At 42.3% G+C, this 24,388-nt stretch overlaps 1 protein-coding gene across 13 annotated transcripts in view; it reads right to left on the minus strand.

Moving 5' to 3' along the window:
- Positions 1–24,388, minus strand: part of LOC144295815 (phospholipid-transporting ATPase IB) — a 570,630-nt gene that overhangs the window by 43,820 nt on the left and 502,422 nt on the right. For all 13 annotated transcript variants that reach the window (XM_077868357.1, XM_077868362.1, XM_077868360.1 and 10 more), the window contains 2 exons: positions 7,978–8,066; positions 1,870–1,974 (listed from right to left, as the gene is read on the minus strand). In XM_077868357.1, coding sequence (XP_077724483.1) covers positions 1,870–1,974; positions 7,978–8,066 — 194 coding nt within the window. The remainder of the gene's footprint in view (positions 1–1,869; positions 1,975–7,977; positions 8,067–24,388) is intronic.

The following is a 24,388-nucleotide window of genomic DNA, read 5'->3' on the forward strand; positions in this document are numbered from 1 at the left end:
CACGGGCCAGAACAAGACCCTGACCCGCATCAGATCAAACATGGTAAAGAGCATTCTTAGGCCACCCTAGACACAAGGTTTTCCTTTCAAGTGCTGGAGAAGAGTTTGATAGTTTGGCTTTCAAATTCTCCTTTTATGGGACACCTGGTTGGCTCATTAGGTGAGCATCTGCCTTTGGCTCAGGTCATTATCCTGGGGTCCCAGGATTGAACCCCACATCAGGCTCCCCACAGGTTGTTGGCTTCTCCCTCCGCTGCCTGTGTCTCTGCCTCTGTATCTCATGAATAAATAAAGTTTTGCAAAAAAAAAAAAAAAAAAAAAGGAAACTCTCGTTTTACTTAGAAACTACCTGTGATCTCTCAGCAGTTACTGTGTATATGTGAGTATTCTTGAGATCTAGGATGCCTTGGGAATTGTTTTCAGTGGTGCTAAAACTTGGTGTGCTTTTTAAGCTGAGCAGTTATTATGACTGATAGGCATTTTGTAGAGTTTTAAGTGTTTATTTATTTCAATTTGTAGTGGTTTCTCCCTATTTTTAGAATCTATGAACATGTTTTTTTCAGGTCTTAAGAATTTTGTAAGTCCTTGAAAATCTAGTAGGTGCTAAGCACTGTGCCTAAAGCATCTAACGGACAGAGCAGGCCTTAGCCATGTGCTGCCTTGTGTAACAGTTATATATAGATCTGCTTTAAGCCCTGCTGCTGTCCCCACAAACTCATGGCTTTCAGCTTACTGAAGACAGTGATTTTTGTCTTGTTGACAGATTATTTTTAGAGTGATGAGCACAACTGCCATGTAATGGATGCTAATGGACTCACTTGTTAAAAAATGTCATAAACACAAAAACCACAACTTCAACTGCGTACTCTACAACCCCTTCCCTAAAACATACGCAGTTATTTGAAGTTATATTCCTAATACTTCTCACAATCTGGATTCTCTTTCCTTCAAAAAAATGCTTTGTCTTCATTGCTTTGAAAGATGGTATGAATAAACAGAACATAAACAAGACACATAGTAGCAATGTCTAAAAGTATTCAAATTGTAGATTTCTGTTGCCCTGGCATTTAGCTACAGATTTCCTTGAAGCATTTATAGAAGAGTTATACTCATAATTTTCCAGACATTCCATGTGTCTAAGACAGCAATTTGTTCTTGGGTCCAGGTAGACTTCTTTTGGTAGTATATGGGCTTTAACTAGATGCAATCTAGTAACATTATAACATGCACGATTAATCAAAAGCTTTTCATATGCCAAACTTTTAGGTATGGGGAAGAGGCAGCTCATGCTCTACCACAAATAATGAGAGGGAACAGCAGCATATGTTTCTGTGAACTAGCCTGCACGTGACATGAGTTTTCTCGGCACCAATAGAAAATCATAATTCATTAAAAGGAAAACAAAAAACCCCATGTATACTTGCTGTGAACTGTAACAAGATTTACATGAATAACATGTATTATTTAGCATGCAAACCTTCATGGTAGATGCTCATCCTTTAGTATAATATTGGCCCTGCTATCAAAAGGCCTAGCTTTTAAAAATTCTTTGGTAATGTTACTAAAACAGAACATTTCCACCTTAGGCTAGTGTTGCTACTATTTCCATTTTCTACATGTGGGTTGTTTTTTACCCATGCCTGGACCCAATAGAAACCCCTGGGGACAGGCCAGATTTCATGTGGCCACTGACAAAATGTCATTTAAATCTCCTTTTGACTGTATTCTTAGAGAATAACCCAAACACGTAAAACTAAGTGGTCCTTGCTTGCATAGAATGTTGAGAAGAGAAAACAGGGAAGGGAAAGGTAGGGAGATGGGCCGGGAGAACTGGCCCCCACTCCCCACATTTGGCTGGAGATGGCCCACCTCTTTCCATTACTGTCCCGAAGCATCGCCTTCCCCATCACTCTGGACTTCGTCTCCAGCTCTTGTACCTCCTCCAGTAGCGTTTTTTTGCAGGTATGCTTGGCCCTGTGTCACAAGGAAAAGATAAAGAACACACGACACATGAACTTTCCATGGCGGTAGAGACTGATTGCTCCCTTTCAGGCCATATCTGGATGCCCTTTGAGGCTGTGGCTGTAGCTTCAGACATCACAAACATTCACAGTCCCTGTGTACAGCCAGGGCTCCACTCTCATAAACAAGGAAGCAGGACATAAACAAGTCCTGTAGAACACATTGGGGCCAGGAAGTTACCTGGCATCTCCTCCAAAGAACACTGCTTGTTCCCGAAAGCCTGGGGATCTAACTGAGGACCCCAGCCATTCAGACCAAAGACTGGGGTTAGTGGATATTCTGGGGTCTATCTCTAAAGCTTTTCACTGTCGGACCTAAGAACCCAAAAGATGCTTAAATCCTTACGTTAGTGGATGTGTACAGGTCCCTTGGCCCCTGCTGCTGCTGTGATCACAGAGCCCTGGGTGAGCAATGTGTTCTGTTTAGTATGAAAAGAGCCACTGTCACAGCAGGAATGGGATTTATAATGCTGGAGTTCATGCTTTCAAGTCAAATCCTAGACCTGAATTTTAGGGTCAACACAAATATTCAGACACAGCTTTTCCACCCTTCTCTTGCACAGACTTCTCATCAGGGCCCATAATCGTGGGCCTCCACAGGTGTAAAACAACTGATAGAAGAACAAAAACATGCTGGACTCTCCACTGCAGTTTAAACCGTCAGCCTGGTTGGGTCACTCCCCTTGAACTCTAGGAAGAGCTGCCTGCACCCGTTTTCCGGTTCAACTAAGAATACCTTACAACGTTCAAATACACAGTTGATCTCAGGGTCTTCCTAAAATTGAGACTAAACACAGAGCTACCGGCTGGAAATGATATAGTTGAAGAGAGGCATTTAACTAGACACAGGAATGAAATGGGAAGAGAAAAACAGAAAAAAAGAAAGAAAAAAGGCTCTGAGCTTAGCAATCAATCCAGGGCAGTTTTCCTTATTATGAAAAGCTTTTTCATTAGTTTCAAGAGTAAACAAATGTGAAGATCCTGCTAAGTACCAGGACTCAAAGACAGAAGAACAAAAAGGGAGCATCTCTGCAAGGAAGTGAAAAACAATGTAACAGGACTCAAGCTGTTTTAGTGGAATCACATAGTCCCACCCCCCCACCCCCCACCATCAAGGGAAGAAAGTCTGTTAAGATAATGCATCCCCTAACACTCCAAGTTAATCTATAATGGAGTATTAGTCCTAAAACACCGTATATGTGCCTGCCATTCCTTTCCCCCAAAGTAAACAGGAGAACTTAGCCACACAGGTTTTAACACATAATACCTTAATTACATCAAGCCGAGTCCCAGGACTCGGTAGAGATAACATGCTGCAGTTCAAAGCAGAGGCTGTGGAATTTTATTTTAAACAAGAAATAAGAAAACATTTAACATTTTGCTGGAGACAGTCAAAAAGGATGTTAAAATTTACACTGTCCCATATTATTGAATATGGTGGGCCTCCAGCTTTCATCCCATGGGCTTACAGGGCTAGAATGATAACAAGACAACTGAGCAGCAAGGAGAACTTGTTCTCCCCAGGAGAATCTGTCTGCGCATCCTGAGGATGAGTGTGTGTTCTGTTTCAGGACCCTCTTCCCTCCACCATCCTCCTCCTCTCCTTCTTCTGACTTCCTCCCCACACAGAGCAAGCAGAGCTCACCAACCTCTAGAACAGCCCTTGAAGTAGGCTAAGAACAGGAAGGGCTGGACTAGTGGGTGCAGGACACGGGAAGTCTATACCTTAGGCCAAGGGAGAATGTGACCCACTGCATCAAAGCTGCTGGTTTGGGCTCATTCATAAAATCACTGCAGAAGGAAATCATCTGAGTATGCTGATGCTACCAGGCACTGTACATGTTCTCAGTGGATTAAACTCCTATGTCTAAGAGTTATTTGGCAATTTTTCAGTCTTTCCACTAGGCTAACTCCCATGGGCTAGCCTGGGGACTTAACCACTATTTGGGAACACCGGGTGGCAACACCCAGTGTTGGGGGTGGTTCTGTGAGTCTTTCTGAATGTGGCACTGGGGTAGAATGATAGCAATGGAAAACTGCTTTCTCAAGAGACCTTAACTAATAAAGCCTTAATTAGATAAAGGATCCCTCCCCCATCAAAGTCCACCTGTGAAAAGCCAATCTTTAAGCATTAGCCACCGGCATGCAATTTAGATCTCACCAGGAGCTGAGGTTTGGCTTGCTTGGAGTCACAGCTGACGGAGTGAGCTCCATTATCCATGAGTGGCTTATGCCTGGTGGTCCAGGGCTGCTCCATCTAACCCCGCATCCAGAGACCAGATGATTACAGAAGGGATAACATAGGGATGCTTAGCCACTGTCAGAGTGTTAAGAATCATCTGTGAGCCTCCAGGTATAGTTGTGGGTAACTCCAGGTTATTAGGGACTTAGCTTAGAATCTTGAAATTTTCATCCTTTTTTTCCCTGGAAACTTTTTTCCTCAATTCTTTCTTTTGCATGGAAAAGTAGCAAGTCGAAAGGAAACATGAAATTCTAAATATGGATGAAAACGTAAATACAATGTGCTTCACGTGAACTTAGTTTCATTAGAAAGTTTTTCTTTTTCAAAAAAAATCAAGACTCATTTGTATACAGAAATTTCTTATTACCTTTTATTTCCTTTTAACTGCCTATCTGGGATTATAATAAGGAAATGAAGTCATTCTGGAATTGCTGAACGTATTGTGTGCTGACTGGTAAAGAATAAGAGATACAGTTAGATAAAAAGAGACTGGTTCCTGTGTTCAGTGGCCTTGAGCTTTATATTATTTTTATAAAGCAACTAGTGGATTTCTCCTAAATGAGAATAAGTATGTGGCAGCTTACCTAAGAATGCTGTCATGGGTAAACATTTTGGAAGTGTGTAAGCTAAAGGATATTAAAATAGTTCTGGGCAATTTAAACTTCATGCTTCTAATAAAAATACTCATTAGCCAGGTATCACATATAATCAATCAATTATTTTAGTAAAAGATGTGTTAGTTTGTCCCTCATGAAAATTGTGGTTAACAGGATAACAGAGTAGGTACTTTATGGCATCCAAATCTGACTTAAGATAGTCGAGTAATGGATCTTCAAGCAGAAAGCTGACAGACTTCATGGAAAAAATGACTAAATGACCTCATGCTGGTTTTTTTTTTTTTTTCCCTCTGACTCTGAACGGTCTAGGTCCTAAAATGGGTGAGAGGGACTGTAAGTAAGTGGGGGAAAATGCAGAAAGAGCAGCTCACTTTCTTAAGTACTCATAGAAATACACATGAAAACACGGGCCTGCCTTCTGCTGTGATTTAAAAGCTCTTTGAAAATAGAGTTAACCACTAAAATGCAAAACAAAGCAAAAGGTCTGTAAGATCGGTCCTAGGCAAGATGAGAGAATGCAACTGCACCATGGAAGACTCCAAACATTGCCCATGTCACCGTCACGGCACAGGCTTTTCACATGCTCCAGGAATCCGGTTCACTTTATTCAAAACTCTCCTTGGAAGTCCAAGGAGAGCCACAGCACATCATGTTTCAATAAATCGTTGACAATTGGAACCAAATGACAATTGGTGGTTGTGGACAGTCAGGATTCATGTTTTTTGTTCAGGGTGCAGGAAGGGGAAAACAGAACACATTCTGGAAAGCTGAAGCTCAGAAAGAGAAATCACAGTCCCGTACTATGGCAACTCTTAGTCTGCTTTCACTTCCTGAAGAAGCCTCTGAATTTACTGGACTCAACAACATCTCTTTCAGGCTAGGAGTATAACAGAAGATAAAACATGGGCCCCATAATCTCAGGGAGATCAAATCAGCTTGCAAAATGCTTGTCTTTGAGGAGAGAGGTGACTGTTATTTAGACTTTAACCGTGTATTATAAATTGAGCCTATACTTTGGGCAAATACTGCAGGGGAGAGCCAATATATACAATCCTCCCTGGTTTCCCCAAATAAAAAGAGGCAAAAGTACATTTCTCTAAGTGCCTCTGGAATTCAGTAGCGGCCTTTCCAGCTCAGCCCAGAGCTGAGGCACCATCTGCTCCTGGGAAGGGCTGTTTTCTGGGCCTATCTGGGGCAGGGGGCAGCAGGTAGGGCCAGCACCTTCTTCTTAGCTCATGGTCCCTTCTCCCACCTGGCTGCCAAGTTTCTTGGAAACAAGTGACTTTAACTCTTTCCATATGGTGGAGCTGGAGGCAGTGTCCTTTGATTTATCCTTGCTAAAAATGTAAATGGTGCTAATTTTACAGTGTCAGGAGAAACCAGAAACAAGTCCTGTTTGAAGGAATAATTTGCTTCATTGGTGACTGCTAACTTTTACTTGGCATGGATTGGGAAAGATCCAGAAGACTGATGAGGAGGTAGAGACATTGTAATCTGTAGACACTTTTTGAAATGGTAGAAAGATAAGATACTTCTGCTCAAGTCTTGCTTGGCAAATACACAGGCTCAATAAAATTTTTTTTCATGACATTAATCAAAATAGTTGAATTAAAATAGGCTGAGATTAATTTATAATCACATTCCTATTCTCAATCACTATAAATTGTAAAGTGATCTGATATAGCCAGTATCATGTTGTATTTACCCGAAACTAACCTGATTGGTACATAAAATTAAAGAAATTTAGCAAGGTAATACAGTGAGCCACAACTGGGCTCTGTGCTTTAAGAACAAATAATAGAACTAGCATTTTGTTTCAGAGCATTTATTAGATTAAGAAGACATCTTTCCGGGCTATAATAATTTTATTTCCCAGGATTCTAGCTATTTACAGAACACAATTTTAGCAGATAAAGGGAAGTAGTGGTAAATCAAGCCATTTAATAAATTAGAATTGTTTAATTTTTACTAATAGTTGCAAAACTTAGTTAAGAGAAAAAAAAAACACCCAAAATATGTGCTATACAATTCTCTCTCTTCCTCTCTCTCTATTAGGCATCACCAGTTGTCAAGATAATGCCAAAATGAAGACTTTTTCAAAAGGCATCCTTAACTGTCAGGCAAGAACAATTCACATTGACTGTGGGAGGAAGGGGGAAAGATAAAAATGAAATCTGATGTCTTTTCCTGGAAGGTTTGGATTAAAGTTGCAATTCTCTACCTCAGGGCCCCAAAATAATTATGCTTTGCCCAAAGTAAAACCAATCCAGGAGTCTCAATTTTCAGGGAAGTTGGCAACTATTTGTAGGAGTAATCAGCCTACCCCAAACAAAAATCATTATTATCTCATTTGGAGTATTCCATGTCTTTCTCATGGATGAAATTAAAATTAACATTACCTTAGAACTTAGTCGCTTAGCTAACCTTGTGTACAAGATATTTCAGAAACAGTATATTATTGTATTTTGAAACATATAAGCAAAAATTGAGCATGAATTATTTCCTATTTAACCTATATGATCCTAATTATTTCCTCTTTAACCTACATTATAATTTCATCTTTGTGATTAATCTTCTCATAGATCTGTACAGTGACACTCTAAATTATATTTGAAAGATTCCTACTATAAATTACATATATACAATTTACATTTAAATATGGGATTTAAAGCCAGGTTTTATTTGTGATCGCTTAGGTATTGATTTTTAGATATAAGGGGAAATGAATTTTGAGTTATGCTTCTTAAACCTGATGGAATGAATCTGTACCTAGAAACCCTCCTTAAAAATCATGTACAAGAAGCACCATACCTATTGACCTACACAGCCTGTCTCAGGACTCCTTTTTGTCTATATTCTCATATCAAGGTGAAACACAGGTTAAAATTAACACACACACACACACACACACACACACACACACACGGGAAACCCAAACCCCCAACATTCTTTACATCTGTTGCTGGCAGGAAGCAGGATACCTGTTCCTTCAGAACTCCCACAGCATCATGAAATAACCCTGTGGCGAGGGTTCACGAAAGGTGATTGCAAGGACGGCTGAGCAAGACTTAGGGTGACTATTTCACTTTTCACTTACGCTCTCCATGCTACATCTTCGATCAAACATGCTGTGGGCACCAGAAATAATCCCAACCAGAAGTGTGCGGAGCTCAGGACCATAGTTGCCTGCAAGAAACAGAAGTGACACCTGTATGAATACTTGTTCTTTCAAACACAGATGTAATTTAATCTCCCAGAATTGATTAAATAGAATGTGAAACATTCTATGACACAAAACCAACAGAAAAGCATTAAAATCAATCACAGTGAAAACATACACCCAGGAAGAATGTCAAGGGGACCTGACATGGTGAATGCCTCTTTCTTGATCTCCATCAGCATTGGCCTCCTTTTATTTTAACAAGTGTTGTCTCCCTCTGTCTATAAAGTGCTTTTAAGCCCCCTTCTGATCAGAATGGTGACCCTAAAGCCCTCCTTTGGAGAAAGCTAGAGCCAGACTCCTATCAAATGAACTTTTCTCTACTAGGCTTTTTATGTCCACTTTCCCTAGCCATGAGTTCATGTTCCTTCACTGCTCATTCATTCTTGGAACCGGTGCCTTGGTCCAAGGCATGGTGATTCAGAGGAAAATGTATGGTTATAGTCTTTGCCTTTAAGGAGCTTAAAATTATAAGTACAAACATACATGCATACACACCATTGTACAATACAATCTACAGGTCTTCCATGACTTATGATGGGGTCACATCCCAATATGCCCATAATAAATTGAAAATATCCTAAGCCAAAAATGTGTTTAATACACCTAACCTACTGAACATCATAGACAGTTGGGCAAAACCATCTATTATAAAATAGGCTTTTGCTTTTGCCTATTTTATAATATAGTACCAATGTGAAAGATTGCATGGAGTTTCCTCAAAAAGTTAAAAATAGGAATACCATATGATCCAGTAATTTCACTACTGGGTATTTACCCAAAGAAAACAAAACATTAATTTGAAAGGTATATGCACCCTTATGTTTATTATAGCATTGTTTACAATAGTTAAGAAATGGAAGCAACCTAAGTATCTGTCCATAGATGAATGGTCGAAGAAGATACGGTGTGTATGTGTGCACGCGTGTATATATACAAAGTCATGCACACATAATGGAATATTACTCAGCCATAAAAAAACAATGAGATCTTGCCATTTCTGACAACATGGATGGACCTAGAACGTATGCCAAGTGAAATAAGCCAGACAAAGACAAATAGCCTAAGTGAAAACTTACCAGTAAGATCTAAAAAACAAAGAAATGAACAAACAAAAACACCAGTTATGGAATGACTAAGTCATGGGGAATTAAATGCACAGCACGGGGAATATCGTCAATAGTATAGTAAATGTTGTACAATGACATGTGGTAGCTACACTATGAATAGACTTGTCAAATCACTATGCTGTACACCTGAAAATAATGTAACATGTATCATCTATGCTTCAATAAAAAGGAAACAAGAAGCAAGATTAAAAATATAATAAAGTTGTTGAATATCTTGTGTAATGTATTAAATACTGTACTAAAAGTGACAAATGGCTGTCTTGGTGTAGAATGGTTGTCAGGGGATCCCCGAGTGGCTCAGCGGTTTAGTGTCTGCCTTCGGCCCAGGGTGTGATCCTGGAGACCCAGGATCGAGTCCCACGTCGGGCTCCCTGCGTGGAGCCTGCTTCTCCCTCTGCCTGTGTCTCTGCCTCTCTCTCTCTTTCTGTGTCTCTCATGAATAAATAAATAAAATCTTAAAAAAAAAAAAAAGAATGGTTGTCAGTGTGTTGTTTATTTACCCTCACAGCACTATGGCTGGCTGGGAGCAGCCACTGCCCAGCCTCATGAGAGACAATCATGGCACATACTGCTGGCCGGGGACAAGATCCAAACTCAAAACTCAAAGTACGGTTTTTACTGAATGTATATCACTCTGACGCCATCACAAAGTTGAAAAATCGTTAAGTTGAAAGTCCATCTGAAGTCAGGGACCATCTGTACACAAGACAGAGGAGTATGATATGTATCATGGTCATATTCTACGGGGTTTCACAAGGCTAGAAGGCTAGTAAGACTTCTTAAAGACGTCAGAATGTGAGATGTGGCTGGAAAGATAAATGGGATTTCCACAGCTGAAGAGGGGTCGAGGGAGAGCTTTCCAAGGGTCAGAATGAATGATGGGGATAGGTAGTGAGGAGCACAGCTTTTGATGAGATTTACTCGATCCTGGCATTCTGAGTCACGGGCAGAGGATTTTAAGGAATAGAGTTGCACAGCCAACTACAATGTCAGGTGAGGAACTGAAAAGAGAATTTAGGGCCAAAGCAGAGGGAGGGACAAGTTTGCTCTGAACAAAAACAGGGGCTGGGGAGTATAGAGTCCTTAGAGTTCAGTTTTAGTGAGCAAGGCCTGGAGCATGGAGCTGGCTGGCAAGTGGCAGGCCGGCCTGGAAGGGTGGGCTACTTTCAAAAAGGACCAAAGTGACAGAACCCTTTACATCCGTTGGTTTGCTTTTCTGGAGGCCTCACCAGGTGATTCCACTGGAATAGATCTGTTTTGCCACAAAAACTCATTACAAAGCAGCATGAGGCTTTCCAAGGGCAGGTGGGCAGTGGGGCTGGGGCACTTGTAAGGTGAGGACACCTGCAGGGACTTGGTAGGGCTGAGAACATGGGTGGCTCAGGGCAGCTCTCTTCAAGTGTGAGAGGGTGGGGTTCACCCTGACCCCAGGGTGGCAGTGGCACGCAAGGATCCACTCACTCTCTGGTTTCTACCTTCTCTTCTGGGAGCGGGCCACACCCACTGGGGCCCTGCTCTGTCCATCTGCTTGTACCTGAGCATGGCTTCTGTCTCTGCCATCTCGGCTTCTCTGTCTGCACCCCCAATCCCCAGCGGCCCTGGCAAAGCCCACAACTGCCCACACTGGTCTTGCCTCTGAAGTCCGTCACATAGCTCTGCGTGGTACTCAGAACTTCATGACAATGAATCTGAGAAGCAGTGAGGTCTGGGGTAAGGCTGGACTCCACCCTGGCATTGGAGGACTGGCTTTCATTTTCTAAAACAAGAGAGCCAGCCTCCTAAAAGAACAGTTTTAAACCTCAAAACCATTTGAGTACATTGTGCCCTGTCAATTCATCCTCAGGAAGGAAGAGAATGTCAAAAGAGGTAAGTATGAGAATTTCCATTTAGTGCGGCCACCAAAGAAAGAAAGAAGTGTCCAAGAACAGGACTTAGCTGTAGAGGGGTGCCTACACACAGTGGGCCTCCGAGCAGCAATTCAAGTGATAGAGCATTACATCCGCTAACAGAGAGAAATGTCAGGGTATACTGCTATGGAAAGCTCCAGGTCCTGACACCTCTTACAGCAGACCTACCGTGGCAATGGGGAGGGGCGGGGGAGAGGTGGGAAAAGTGACATAATTAGGCCAAATCTCAAAACTGAACTTGAGACACCATGTCCTGATGCACGTCATTAAATGTTGAGCATTATACATATGTCTGTAGATGTCAATACAGACTCTAATTTTTGTTAAGTCCTGCTTTAGGACTTCCTCACCTTTCACAGACACATTCTGGGACTTCAAAAACTGTCTGTGGTCCCCGCCTTCTGACTTGGGACCACCACCCCCTTTCACAGGTGCATGCTGACACGTTCAGGAATAATCAGGGGGAGGATGATGGCTGATTGTTGTTTGCATATCTCTTTGAGGCTATCTCCATTTCCTGTTTTTTTTTTTTTCTGCACAAAACATGTCTTCCTCACATGGAAGAAACCTTTAACTCAAGCCCACCATCCCCCAAGCACACCATGGGAAGGAGCTGATTGGCCAGCTCCCTCTGCAAACCCAACCTTCCACCAACCTCCCTCCACCCCCAGCCCCCTACCCTGGGGTCAGTCCAGTGGCAGCTGAGCTGGCATCTTAGGTTTGGCTCTCCTATGCACACACGGCTAGGGTGGTGCGCCAGTGGCCCATGGAAGGTGGACTCCTTCGAGCTATACTTATGGGGATACATCCTGGATCATCCACCAGGTATATTTATCAAAAAGTAGGGTCATTTGAAAATTACACTTTACAACAAGGTACTACTTAAAACAGATTATGAAACTCCATGAACTTTGAACTGCCCTGTTGGCAATATGAAGCCCCTTCCTAAATGAACAAAAGTTACAAAGAGGTTTGGAAATATTGTTTTGTTGTTGGTTTTCAAAGCTTGGAGCTGGGAAGATTTCATGTATGTGAACCTAAAGCTGTGTCTCCAGGAAGGTTTCTACAGATTTTTACAGAATGACTGAGGCCCAAAGTCCTGAGAGTTTCCCTAAGGCCACAGCTTTGGTTATTCAAATTTAATTACATTTTTCTTGTTCTCTTAGCATAACAAAAAAAATGTTTATTGAGCTGGGCTGGGTAACAAATGGCATTTAAATTACCCTCTGCCCTCACCCCTCCTAAATACTACAGAGTAGGGTTTTAAAAGCATCCTTTTGATGTGCTGACCCTCTATTGGGAAGAGTGCACCCCTCAGTTAACACATCTTTACTGGCACTGACCTGAACCATTCAGATGCCAAGTGCAGAGGAACCCAAATGCAGGTAAACGGAGGCTCGGGTAGGTGAAACGGGTTGACACATTAGGGCATGAAGAGGTGAGAGCCCCGACAGGACTGGAGGTTTGTTTGTCTGACTGCAATGAGCTGCCCAGGGCAGCCTTGAGTTAAACCAGAAGTATTAATCATGGGCACCCACTACACGAGTGATCAGGGATTAGCGCATTCCTCTCCTGCAGCGTGCTACTAATCACACACACACTCACACACACACACACAAAACACACACCCCCAGGTCCAGCCACCCAAGAACGTGATGATAGACGAGAAGTTTAAAACCGGAAGCAGAAGTAACCAGAGCCAGTTAAGGGAAGTCTGTGCTCCCAGTGTGGGGCGCAGGGGAAACAATGAATGGAAAGTGGAGAAGCCAACAAACAGCTCACCTGCCAGAAGAAGGAACTAGGCTTTCTTTGCACACCCCTAAGTGACAGGGTTTCTCATTTGATCCTTCACAGTTCCCATTTCATAGAAGAAAAGTGAAGTCTGCAATCTTGCCCCCTGCCCAGGACCTGCTGCTAGATTCAAACACACTGGTTGGCCCCAAATTCCACTTCCTCTCCTCAGCATGAGGTACGATGAGCTTTCTTCTTCCCCGACCCCTCACTCCAACCCGTCCCTGAGCAGGAGAGAACATCTCCAAGTACAGATGTGACACCACGCTCCGGGCAGGAGTCTGACTTCGATTCAACATCAGAGACACAGAACACTAAATTCAAAAAGTGAGTAAAAAAATCTGGACACTTGCAATGTCACAACAACAGAAACAAGGAAAAACTACCCTGAGCCCTTCACCCTCAACTGGCCACAACTACAACAAAATTTAACCAAACTTTAAGGACCTGGTAGGAACAGGTTTGTAATCCCTAGCTCCTCTTTCGACTCTGGCTTACCCCTCACCTTTCCTAATTTGTTTTTTCCATTCAAAGTCAAGGGAGCCCTAGTTTTGTTTGTGAGCTCTGGCTTTTTGAAAACCTTGTTTTCCATGAATGTACATGAAGGAAGTTCAATCCAGTCTTCTCTTCACAGGAGCCCTTTTCAGAAGGGCAGCAGTGTACCTTCTAACATCATTCGCTCTGGGTGACCATGCAACAGGTGATATGTTTGGGAGCGGTTCACCCCTCCCAAGCCTGGGCTGAGAGGCAGGTGTGCTGCACACATCCAGCCTCCATGGGGAATTCTTGGAGCACGTGAACACAGACAGGTGTGGATTCTGTGGTGCAGAAGGAAAGAATTTCCCGTGGCCCCATAAAGGACAGAGCGAGACCTCATTCACTTGCCACAGGAGGGAGGATGCAATTTCAGGGTGAAATTGGGTTCCTTTCCTGTAATTTTGCATGCCCATTCTTCCCCTGTACAAAATGCCTATGGCCTGGTGCCAATTTTAAGCTTGGATTTACTGAGAAGGGGAAGAGATCTCTCAGGTGTCTTCCATGGAAAACATTCTTTTAAGATTACCCTACTGAGCACTCTGTGAATGCAAATGAATTTTTAGAAAAACAACCAAGTGATCCCAGAAGCACCTCCATGCCTGTGCTAACTCAGAAACTACCCCACACGCCTAATTCTGATAGTTAAATGCCAATCCAGGGGCACCTGGGTGGCTCAGTCGGTTAAGCATGTGCCTTCAGCTCAGGTCATCTCAGGGTCCTGGTATTGAGCTCTGCATGGGCCTCCCTGCTCAGCAGGGAGTCTGCTTCTTTGTCTCCTGCTACTGCTCTCCCTGCTTGTTCTATTTCTCTCTAATAAATAAATGAAATCTTTTTAAAAAAATGCCAATCCGTGGCATGTCTAGGTCCACCTGCACTAAAGGGGATTTGAAACCATAACCTCCAGCACAGAAATCTGCTGCCTCAGCCTCCCTCTGATCTGTACCTGATGGTAGGAGAGAATAGGCAGCCACCTAAATTTATCATTCCTACAATTGTATGGTCATTAAAAACAAAATGTATAACAAATCCTCTCTTTCTGACAGTGGACTTCATTAACTTTTTTTTTTTTTTTTTTTTTTTGTCATCAAAGCATAAGGTAGCCTTATCAGTGGACACTACTATTTTGAGATCCTGAAAAGTGACTGCTGGATGATTAACATATAGTCACATGAAACGGATTTTTTTAAAAGCATCCCCTTTTGCTCTCAAAAAAGTGTATTCACCCTCCAGGAGGATAAAAGAATGCTTTCATGATGGGGTTATAACTTCAAGAAACTCAAAAACACAAATCTTATGGATTTAGTTCAAAGAATTTTAACAATTATCTGCAACTGTATAACTACATCTGTATGTGCAAAAGGAATATGCAATCCCTGCCCTGATTCTTCACTATAGCTAAGTTTTTGCCTACTTTAGAATTTCATATAAGGGGAAAGTATTCATATTTTTGATTCTAGCTTCCTTTACCCAACATGATGCCTTTGAGATTCATCCATGTTCTTTTTTTTTTTTAAGATTTTATTTATTTATTCATGAGAGACACAGAGAGAGAGACAGAGGCAGAGACACAGGCAGAGGGAGAAGCAGGCTCCATGCAGGAAGCCCAATGTGGGACTCGATCCCGGGTCTCCAGGATCACACCCTGGGCCGAAGGCAGGCGCTAAACCATTGAGTCACCCAGGCTGCCCCTCATCCATGTTCTTGTATGTATCTATAACTCACTCTTTTTAAATATTTTGAATAGTATTGTGCCATGTGAATATATCACAATTTGTTTAACTAGTCTCCTATGAATAGGCATTTGTGCTATTTCTAGTTTGGGCCTATATTTAAGAATAAGGCTGCTCTCCACATGTTTGTACAAGTCATTTTTGTGTGCATATGTCTCTTTCTTTGGGGTAAACACTTGGGAGTGGGGTTTCTCTGTCATATGGAAAGTGCAGGCAGACCTCAGAGGTATTATGGGTTAGGTTCCAGAACACCACAATAAAGTGAATATTACAATAAAGCAAATTACATATTGCTTTATTGTAATAAATGCATTTTTTGGTTTCGTAGTGTATATAAAAGTTAGGTGTATACTATATTTGTAGTCTGTTAAGTGAGCAATAGCATTACACATACTTTAATTTAAAATTACCATATTGCTAAGAAATGCTAACCATCATCTGAGCTTTCAGCAAGTTGTAATCTTTTTCTGGTGGAGGGTCCCACCTTGATATTGATCTGCTGACTGACCAGGGTGGTGGCTGCTGAAGGCCGGGTGGCTGCGGCAGTTTCTTAGAAGACAACAGTGAAGTTTGCTGCACTGAGTGACTCTTCCTTTCATGAAGGATTTCTCTGTAGCATGTGATGCTGTTTGATAGCATTTCACTCACAATAGAACTTTCAAAATGAGTCAAGAGTCAATCCTGTCAAACCTTGCTGCTGCTTTATGAGCTAAGTTGATATAATATCCTAAATCTTTTGTTGTCATTGCAACAGTCTTTACAGCATCCTCACCAAGAGTAGATTCCATCTCAAGAAACAACTTTGTTTGTTCATCCATAAGAAGCAGCTCCTCATCTGTTCAAGTTTGATCATGAGATGGCAGCAATGTGGTCCCATCTTCAAGCCCCACTTCTAGTTCTCTTGCTGTTTCCACCATCTCTGCAGTGACTGCCTCCACTGACATCCTGAACTCTTCCAAGTCCTCCCTGAGGGTGGGTACTAACTTCTTTCAAACTCCTGTGGATGTAGATAATTTGACCTCTTCCCATGAATCATGAATGTTCTTACTGGCATCTAGAATGATGAATCCTTTCCAGAAGGTTTTCAATTGATTTTGCCCAGATCCATCAGAGGAATTCCTTTCTATGGCAGCTAGAGCCTCTCAAAATGTATTTCTTCAATAAGACTTGAAAGTTGAAATTATTACTTGATCTGTGAGTTCCAAGTATCAATATTATGTCAGCAAGCATGAAAACAACACTCATCTTGTGTATCATTGGAGTTCTTAGGTGACCAGGCACATTGTCAATGAGCAGCAATATTTTGATAGAATTTTTTTTTTCTGAGCAGATCTCAACTATGGGCTTCAAATATTCAGTACACCATGTTGTAAACAGATGTGCTGTAAAAAGATGCATCATCCAGGCTTTGTTTTCCATTTATAAAGCATGGGCACAGTATATTGAGCATCATTCCAAAGGGCCCTAAGATTTTCAGAATGGTCAGTGAGCACTTTACTGACTTTAAGTCACCAGCTATATTAGTCCCTAACAAGAGAGTCAGTCTGTCCTTTGGAGCTAAGAAGCCAAGCACTGGCTTCTCTGTTGTTCTAAAAGACCTCAATGGCATCTTCTTCCAATAGAAGGCCTTCTCATCTACATAGAAGATCTGTTTATCAGTGTAGCCACTTTCATTACTATCTTAGCTGGACTTTCTGGGTAACTTGCTGCAGCTTCTATACCAGCCCTTGCTGCTTCACCTTCCACTATTATGTTATACAGCTGGCTTCTTTTCTTAAACCTCATGAACCAACCTCTCCTAAATTCAAATTTCTCTTCGGCAGCTTCCTTACCTCTCTCAGCCTTCATAAATTGAAGAGAATTAGGGGCTTGCTCTGGATTAGCCTCTGCCTTGAGAATGTTGTGGCTGGTTTAATCTTCTGCCCAGACCACTTGAAATTTCTCCATATCTACAATAAGGCTGTTTCACTTTCTTATCAGTTGTGTGTTCACTGGAGTTATACTTTTAACTTCCTTCCAGAACATTTTCTTTGCATCCACAGCTTGGTTGTTTGGTGCAAAAGGGCTACCTTTTGGCTTGGTTCAGCTGTTGGCCTGCCTTCCTCACAAAGTTTAATTACTTCTAGGTTTTGATTTAAAGTGAGAGATGTACCAATCTTCCTTTCACTTGAACACTTAGAGACCATTGTAGGGTTATTCATTTACCTAATTTTAATACTGTGTCTCGGGAAATAGGGAGACACCCAAGGAGAGGGAGAGAGAGAGATGGGAACATTTGGTTGACAGTGCAGTCAGAACACATACATTTATGGATGAAGTTCATGGTCTTACACGGTTGCGGTTTGTGGTGCCCCCAAACAATCACAATAGTAACATTAAAGATCACTGATCACAGATTCCCATAACAAGTATAATAATGATGAAAAACTTTGAAATATTGCAAGAATTGTGAACATGTGACACAGATGCAAAGTAAGTGAATGCTGCTGGAAAAATGGCACCAGTAGATTTGCTCAAGGCAAGGGTGCCACAGACCTTCAATTTGTAAAGACACAGTAAAAGCACAACAAAACAAGGTGGGGTTATATGATTAACTTTATAAGAAATGGCCCACATAGGGGTACCTGGGTGGCTCAGTAAGTTGGGTGGCTGCCTTTGGCTCAGGTTATGATCCCCGTGTCCTGGGATCGAGCCCAGAGTGGGATGGTGGTGGTGGTGGTGTCCCTGCTCAGCGGGGAGTCTGCTTCTCCGTCTGCCTCTCCCCTTGCTTATGCTCTCTCTCTCTCTCAAATAAATGAATATAATCTTAAAAAAGAAATAGTCCAAGTGTTCACTGAAGCAGTTGTAGGAGTGAAGTGAATGTATGAGCATTTCTATTGTTTCACATCTTCACCACACTTAGTATTGTCAGTATTTGAGCTGTTCTAGTGGCTCAGGGTGGTAATGACATTCATTTTGCTTGCGGGGTCTACTCTGATATTATCATCACTTGAACTACTTATGACAGAAGCCACAGGACTTGGGGGCCTATCCCCACTGAATGGCAGGGCAGTTGTGACAAAGTTAAAAGTTCCAGAAAGAAAACTCTGAAGCCAACACAGATGTCCCTCACCACACTCCACTTCCATTCAAGGGAAGGAAGTCTTATTTCAGGGCAGGTAGAACAGGGTGATTTTTTTTTTTTTTAATTTTGTGGTGAAATTTAAACTCTTATTTATTCCCCAGCCAGTGATGAGACAACAGCTCCAAATTTTCCCAAACTCACTGAAAACAGGCAGTGTTGTTCCTGTAGTTCGCTTACTTAGAAAGCTGAGGTTTGACGTCCCTTGGATTATTAACTTATCCTTTTCCAGGTAGGGGTCATTTTTATTTCTCATTTTGCTCTTTAGCACCCCAGTTTAGAGACCACTAATTTCCTGAGATGGGTTTTTGGATGAGAAGACAGTTCTTACCACTCTGCAAGGGCCTGGTGTGTGAAATTAAGGGCAGGAAATCGGCTATTCTTCTCAGAAATGTGGGACTCATGTCCAAGGTGAAAAGAGGTCAGGTTTAAAACTGGTTCTGTATAATTTTTAAAATATGTAATCTGTACTCTTCTACCTTCAAGAACAAAAGAAGTGACATTCACTGAAGACATTCATGTAGCCTCTGTCTTCTGTGTCTTGGGGCAGTTGTCCTGCAGGGTGGATGAAGAGGGCCGCAGGGATTCCACGGTACCAGCTCTGACTCTCCTTCCATAGAGGTGGGCCTGCTGGCTTCCAGAAATTATGCTGTGGTTCTGAGTGTCTGCAGCACAGTGTTTCTTTCATGTTAAACAATTTCAACAATCACTATTTCTAGATTGAGATTCTCAGGTGGTTGCACATAAAGCCAAAAGAGTTGTGCTGTCACAGAAAGTTATCCATTTTCCTGAGAGAAAAATCAGATGCCTCACAGTTGCAACCACTATGGTAATTTAGAATATTAGCAAAGTATTTAGGACAGATATCAATAAAGATGGCTCATCTCACCTATTCACCATCTGAGTAATGAACTCCTAGAAGAGAGGTAAGTTTCCCTCATCATAATTATGACTAGCTGGGCCCTGAATCTAGAAGATCACAGATAAAGACACAGAGACTGGCTCCAGGTATAGCTAAAACTGCCCTCTTGCCTCCACAGAGCCCAGGGCTCTGGAACAGACAGGTGCTGCTTTCACTGCATTCATTCATTGGCTGCTATGGTGCCAATGGAATATACACCTTTGTGACACAACCTATGGGGCACATGCTCTTCCTATGGTAGAATAAAGAGGTTTTTCACTCACTCCTCTTCCCACAGAGGTGGATAAAATCAAGGTCTTGAATCAAGAGTTTGGTGGAGCCACTGCTGAGGAAAGGCATCAGAAGGACCAAAGAAAGTGACCAGCAGGTGTTTCTTGAAAGGGAGAGGGGCTGTGGGAGGCTGGATTGCACAGTCTTTTCTTTTTTTTTTTTTTTTTTAAGATTTTATTTATTTATTCATGAAAGACAAAAAGAGAGGCAGAGACATAGGCAGAGGGAGAAGCAGGCTCTCTGTGGGGAGCCCGATATGGGACTCAATCCTAGGACCCCGGGGGTCACGCCCTGAGCCGAAGGCAGACACTCAGCCACTGAGCCACCCAGGCACATCTGGATTGCAGAGTTTTGAAGAGCATTGTTTGTCAGCTTGAGCTGCCATAACAGCATGCCAGCGGCCGTGGGTGTAGGCCACAGACATTTATCCTCATAGTTCTGGAGGCTGGATATCCGCCCTCAGAGTCCCAATATGGCTGGTTTCTCATGAAAGTACTCTCTCTGGCTCATAGAAGGCTGCTATGTTCACATGAGCTGTGTGTGTGTGCATGAGCATGCACGCATGCAAAGACGGGGAGGAAGAGGGAAAGAGAGGCAGCAAGATCTCTAATGCCTCCTCTTACAAAGGCTTTACTCCCATCATAAGGGCCCCCATCCCTACCACATGACCTCATCTAAACCTAATCACCTCTCAAAGATCCCATCTCCAAATATCACTATATTAGGGCTTAGGGCTTTAATATATGAATTTTGGGAGGACACAAACATTCAGTCCATAACAAGCACAGACAGCCTGCCCAGACACCAATCCCAGTTCTGCCAGTTACTCTTATTTAACCACCATGCCTGAGTTTCTTCCTCTGTAAAATGGTAAAAATGTAATACCTTATTAGGGATACCATGAGGCCTAAATGAATTAATAAATGTAAAGTACTACAAAAAGTGCCTGGCACATGGTAAGTACTATACACATTCCTTTAACTGATTTTTTTTAATGCTATTGCTATAAGCCCAAATCTCACTTGGACATCCTTAAAGTGGACAATAGTGATGCAGAGTGATTCTTGAATGAGCTTTGAGGGTGAGCTGGGTAATGATGTTCTGCTCTAACTGTTAGGAGGTTTACCCACCACTATCCTCGGGTGGGTGGACAGGTTGAGCTGAATGATGCAGAATTCCCAAATTATATTGCAAATAGGTTGCTTAATGGTGACAGGCAGCAAGTGTTAACAGTGGGAACAGCTAAATAGTGAAATAGCCAAACTCTATTCTTTATGCTCAGGTACAAGCATTGCTCACTTGTGCTTACTGCTGATAGGGTGCCTTCTATTTTTAACTGATCAAGGTGAGCTTCCTATCATTATACCAGGCCAAGCACTCCTCTTATCTCTATAGAAAACCACTCAGTGCATAGACTCAGCTGTCATTCTACAATGATAAAAGATGTCCACTGATAACTTTATGCCTGAGTAGAAAACAGAATGGCTGCTAATTGTTCAGGAAAAATGTTCTCCATATGGGTGCATGTCAGAATGCTAACTATCGTGCCTGTTTGAGTCTTGGCCCAGGAAGCTGGGGGAAATTCTCAACCCAGACTGTGTCAAAGAGCCTAAGCTGCTTCCAAAGGGCCGAGGAGTGAGTGAGGTCTCCCCAGTGATACAGAATTGAACTGCTGTAGAATAATCAGCCAACAACTATCTTTATCCTTAGCATAAATGGAAAGGAATTCAGAGCTGGAAGATCCTGGAGATCCTGTCAGCCTTTAGGTTTTTCTGTAGGCCCCTTGGTGGCAGGAACCACAAACTAAAAACACAAAATCACTGTTTCGGGTGATGATAAAAACTTCTACCCCAGGAGATGGCCTTATGAGTACATAAGGCCAGCAGCCACTCACATGGCCTGACGGGAATGATCCTAGGAAAGACTGTCTCTCTAGCTTTTGTACTTGAAATTAATGAAGAGGTAGACAATGGGAACTGCATAATTAATAGAATGTATACACTCTCACACACATATCCTAAATGTGAGAAATTTTATCTCACTAAAAAGTCCTCATTAATCACTCCTTTGTGCATTTAGAATACCTTTAAAAATGCTAATATGAGCTGAAAGATTTGTGTGGTCTAAATTATAGTAAAAACCACAGATAAACAAGACACATCATCCTAGATCTTTAATCTCACCCAAAGATTTGAAAAATAGATCACTTCATGTTAAAACCAAGAAAAGAGGATAAGAGGTCGATGGTGGCAGAGTAGGAGGACCCTGGGCTTGTCTCATCTCACAAACACAACTAAATAACTATGAAATCATCCTCAATACCCCAGAAATTAACCTAAAGGTTGACAGGACAAACTCCACAACTAAAGCTAGAGAAGAGGCCAAATTGAAGAAGGTAGGAAGCGAGGAGACCTAGCTTAGGAGAGAAACAGATTGTGGCCACTATGGTGGGGAGGGAGCCATAGTTGCAGGGAAGGTCAAGAGAAAGACTACCCCTCTGGGGAGCGAGTGCATGGTGAAAAAGAATCCCCCTTGGCAACTGGCTTGGAGAGTGAGAGGGCCTGAACTTCATGAGTTCTTGTACCCAGCAAGGCTTAAAGCTTGAGGTTTTAAAGGTCAGCAAGATTGGTCCTGGGAGAGCTCAGAGGGCACTGCACTGCTCTTGGACAGAAGGCAGGGCAAACAGCCCACAGACAAACAGCGTGGAAACATGGATCTGAAGAGCCCCTGGAGCACACAGTTGGGAGATTATTTGCTCATCTCAGACCACATCTCAGAGGACAGCATTAATGAAAGACTGCTCAGAGAACAAAGGAACTGGCCAGTGCAATTTCCTCCCCCCACCCCAGGGCCACCTGCGGGAACCAGCAGAGTGCTGACACTCACTAACTTGCTTACACTAAGCCCCGCCCCCAATGTTCTCTTGGAAAACCTCCTTTCAATCATGATTGCCTCAGTCCCAGCATGGTGGGGGGCCCTCCCCCAGAAGACTGGTCCAAACCCCTGCCAACACATCTGCTGACCAGGGAGTTTTGCAAGGTCTCAGTTCCAGTGGCAGTGACAACAGGTCTTACTTCCCAAGCAGACCAGAGCACACCTAGTTAAAGTGTATTACATTCAGGCCAGGGACCAAATACTGCCCACAGTAGGCAGGGAGAGACTCTGGAAATGGCTAGCTTGAAGGATAAAGTGGTCAAGACACAATAGCAGAATGTACACAGCATACACTGGAGACACTTCCAGAAGTACCAGGCCCTGGGGAACAGGGGACACTACATGGCAGGGCACTATAAGACCTCTTCCTCATAAAACTACTACCCTCAAAAATAAGAGACTTTCCTTTTTATTTATTTATTTTTTTAAAAGATTTTATTTATTCATGATAGAGAGAGAGAGACAGACAGACAGACACAGAAACACAGGCAGAAGGAGAAGCAGGCTCTATGCCAGGAGCCCGATGTGGGACTCGATCCCGGGACTCCAGAATCACGCCCTGGGCCAAAGGCAGGCGCTAAACCGCTGAGCCACCCAGGAATCCCCAATAAGAGACTTTCCTAACACAGAAATAGGAAAGAGGAATTTGTCTCAAATGAAAGAACAGGACAAGGCCATGGGTGGAGACCTAAGTGAAACAGATATTAGTAACATGCTTGATAGAGAACTTAAAGCACCGGACTTGAGAAAAAAGTGGAGGACATCAGTGAAACAATTAACACAGAGATAAGGAATAACATAGCAGAGAAGATAAAGGGCTTAATAATGAAATGAGAAACACACTTGATGGAATGAACAGCAGGCTGGAAGAAGCAGAACAATTAATGACCTAGAAGACAGAGTAGTGGAAAGTAAGCAAGCTGAACCAAAGAGAAAAAAAATAGAATTATGGAAATGAGAATAGACTTACAGAAGTGACTGACTCCACCAAATGTATTAACATTCATATTATAGGAGTCCCAGAAGAAGAAGAAGAAAGAAAAGGGGCCAGAGAATTTATTTGGAGAAATAATAACTGAAAACTTTCTTAATCTATAGAAGGAAACAAATCCAGATCCAGGAGGCACAGAGAACCACCAACAGAATCAATGAAAGCAGACCTCCAACAAGACCTATTGTACTTAAAATGGCAAAATATAGTGACAAAAAATACTAAAAGCAGCAAGAAGATAGTTACATACAAAGGAAACCCCATAAGACTATTAGCAGATTTTTCAACATAAACTTCGCAAGCTAGACATGGCATGATGTATTCAGAGTGCTAAATGGGAAAAGCTTGCAGCCAAGAGCAATCAATCCAGCCAGGTTATTATTCAGAATAGAAGGAGAGATAAATGGGCAGCCTGGGTGGCTCAGTGGTTTAGCACTGCCTTCAGCCCAGGGCCTGATCCTGGAGACCTGGGATTGAGTCCCACGTCAGGCTCCCTGCATGGAGCCTGCTTCTCCCTTTGCCTACATCTCTGCCTCTCTCTCTCTCTCTCTCTCTCTCTCTCTAAAAAGGAGAGATAAAGAGTTTCCCAGACAAACAGAAACTAAAGGAGTTCATGACCAGTAAACCAGCCCTGCATGAAATACTAAAAGGCGATTCTGAGTAGAAAGGAAAGACCAAAAATGACAGTATGAATGTAGGAAACACAAAAGTAGTAAAAATGAATATTTCCATAAAAAATCAGTCAAGGAACTCACAAAATAAAAGATATAAAACATGACATCATATACCTAAAGTGCAGGAAGGACAGAAGCAAAGAATGGATTCAAACTCAAATGACCATCAACTCAATATAGCCTGCTATATGTAGAAGATGCTGTATATAAACCTAATGGTAACCACAAATCAAAACCACTAATAAATATGCAAAGAATAAACAGAAAGAAATCTAAATATG

This window comes from Canis aureus, chromosome 24, assembly GCF_053574225.1.
Source record: "Canis aureus isolate CA01 chromosome 24, VMU_Caureus_v.1.0, whole genome shotgun sequence".
In the NCBI taxonomy this organism is placed as follows: Eukaryota; Metazoa; Chordata; class Mammalia; order Carnivora; family Canidae; genus Canis; species Canis aureus.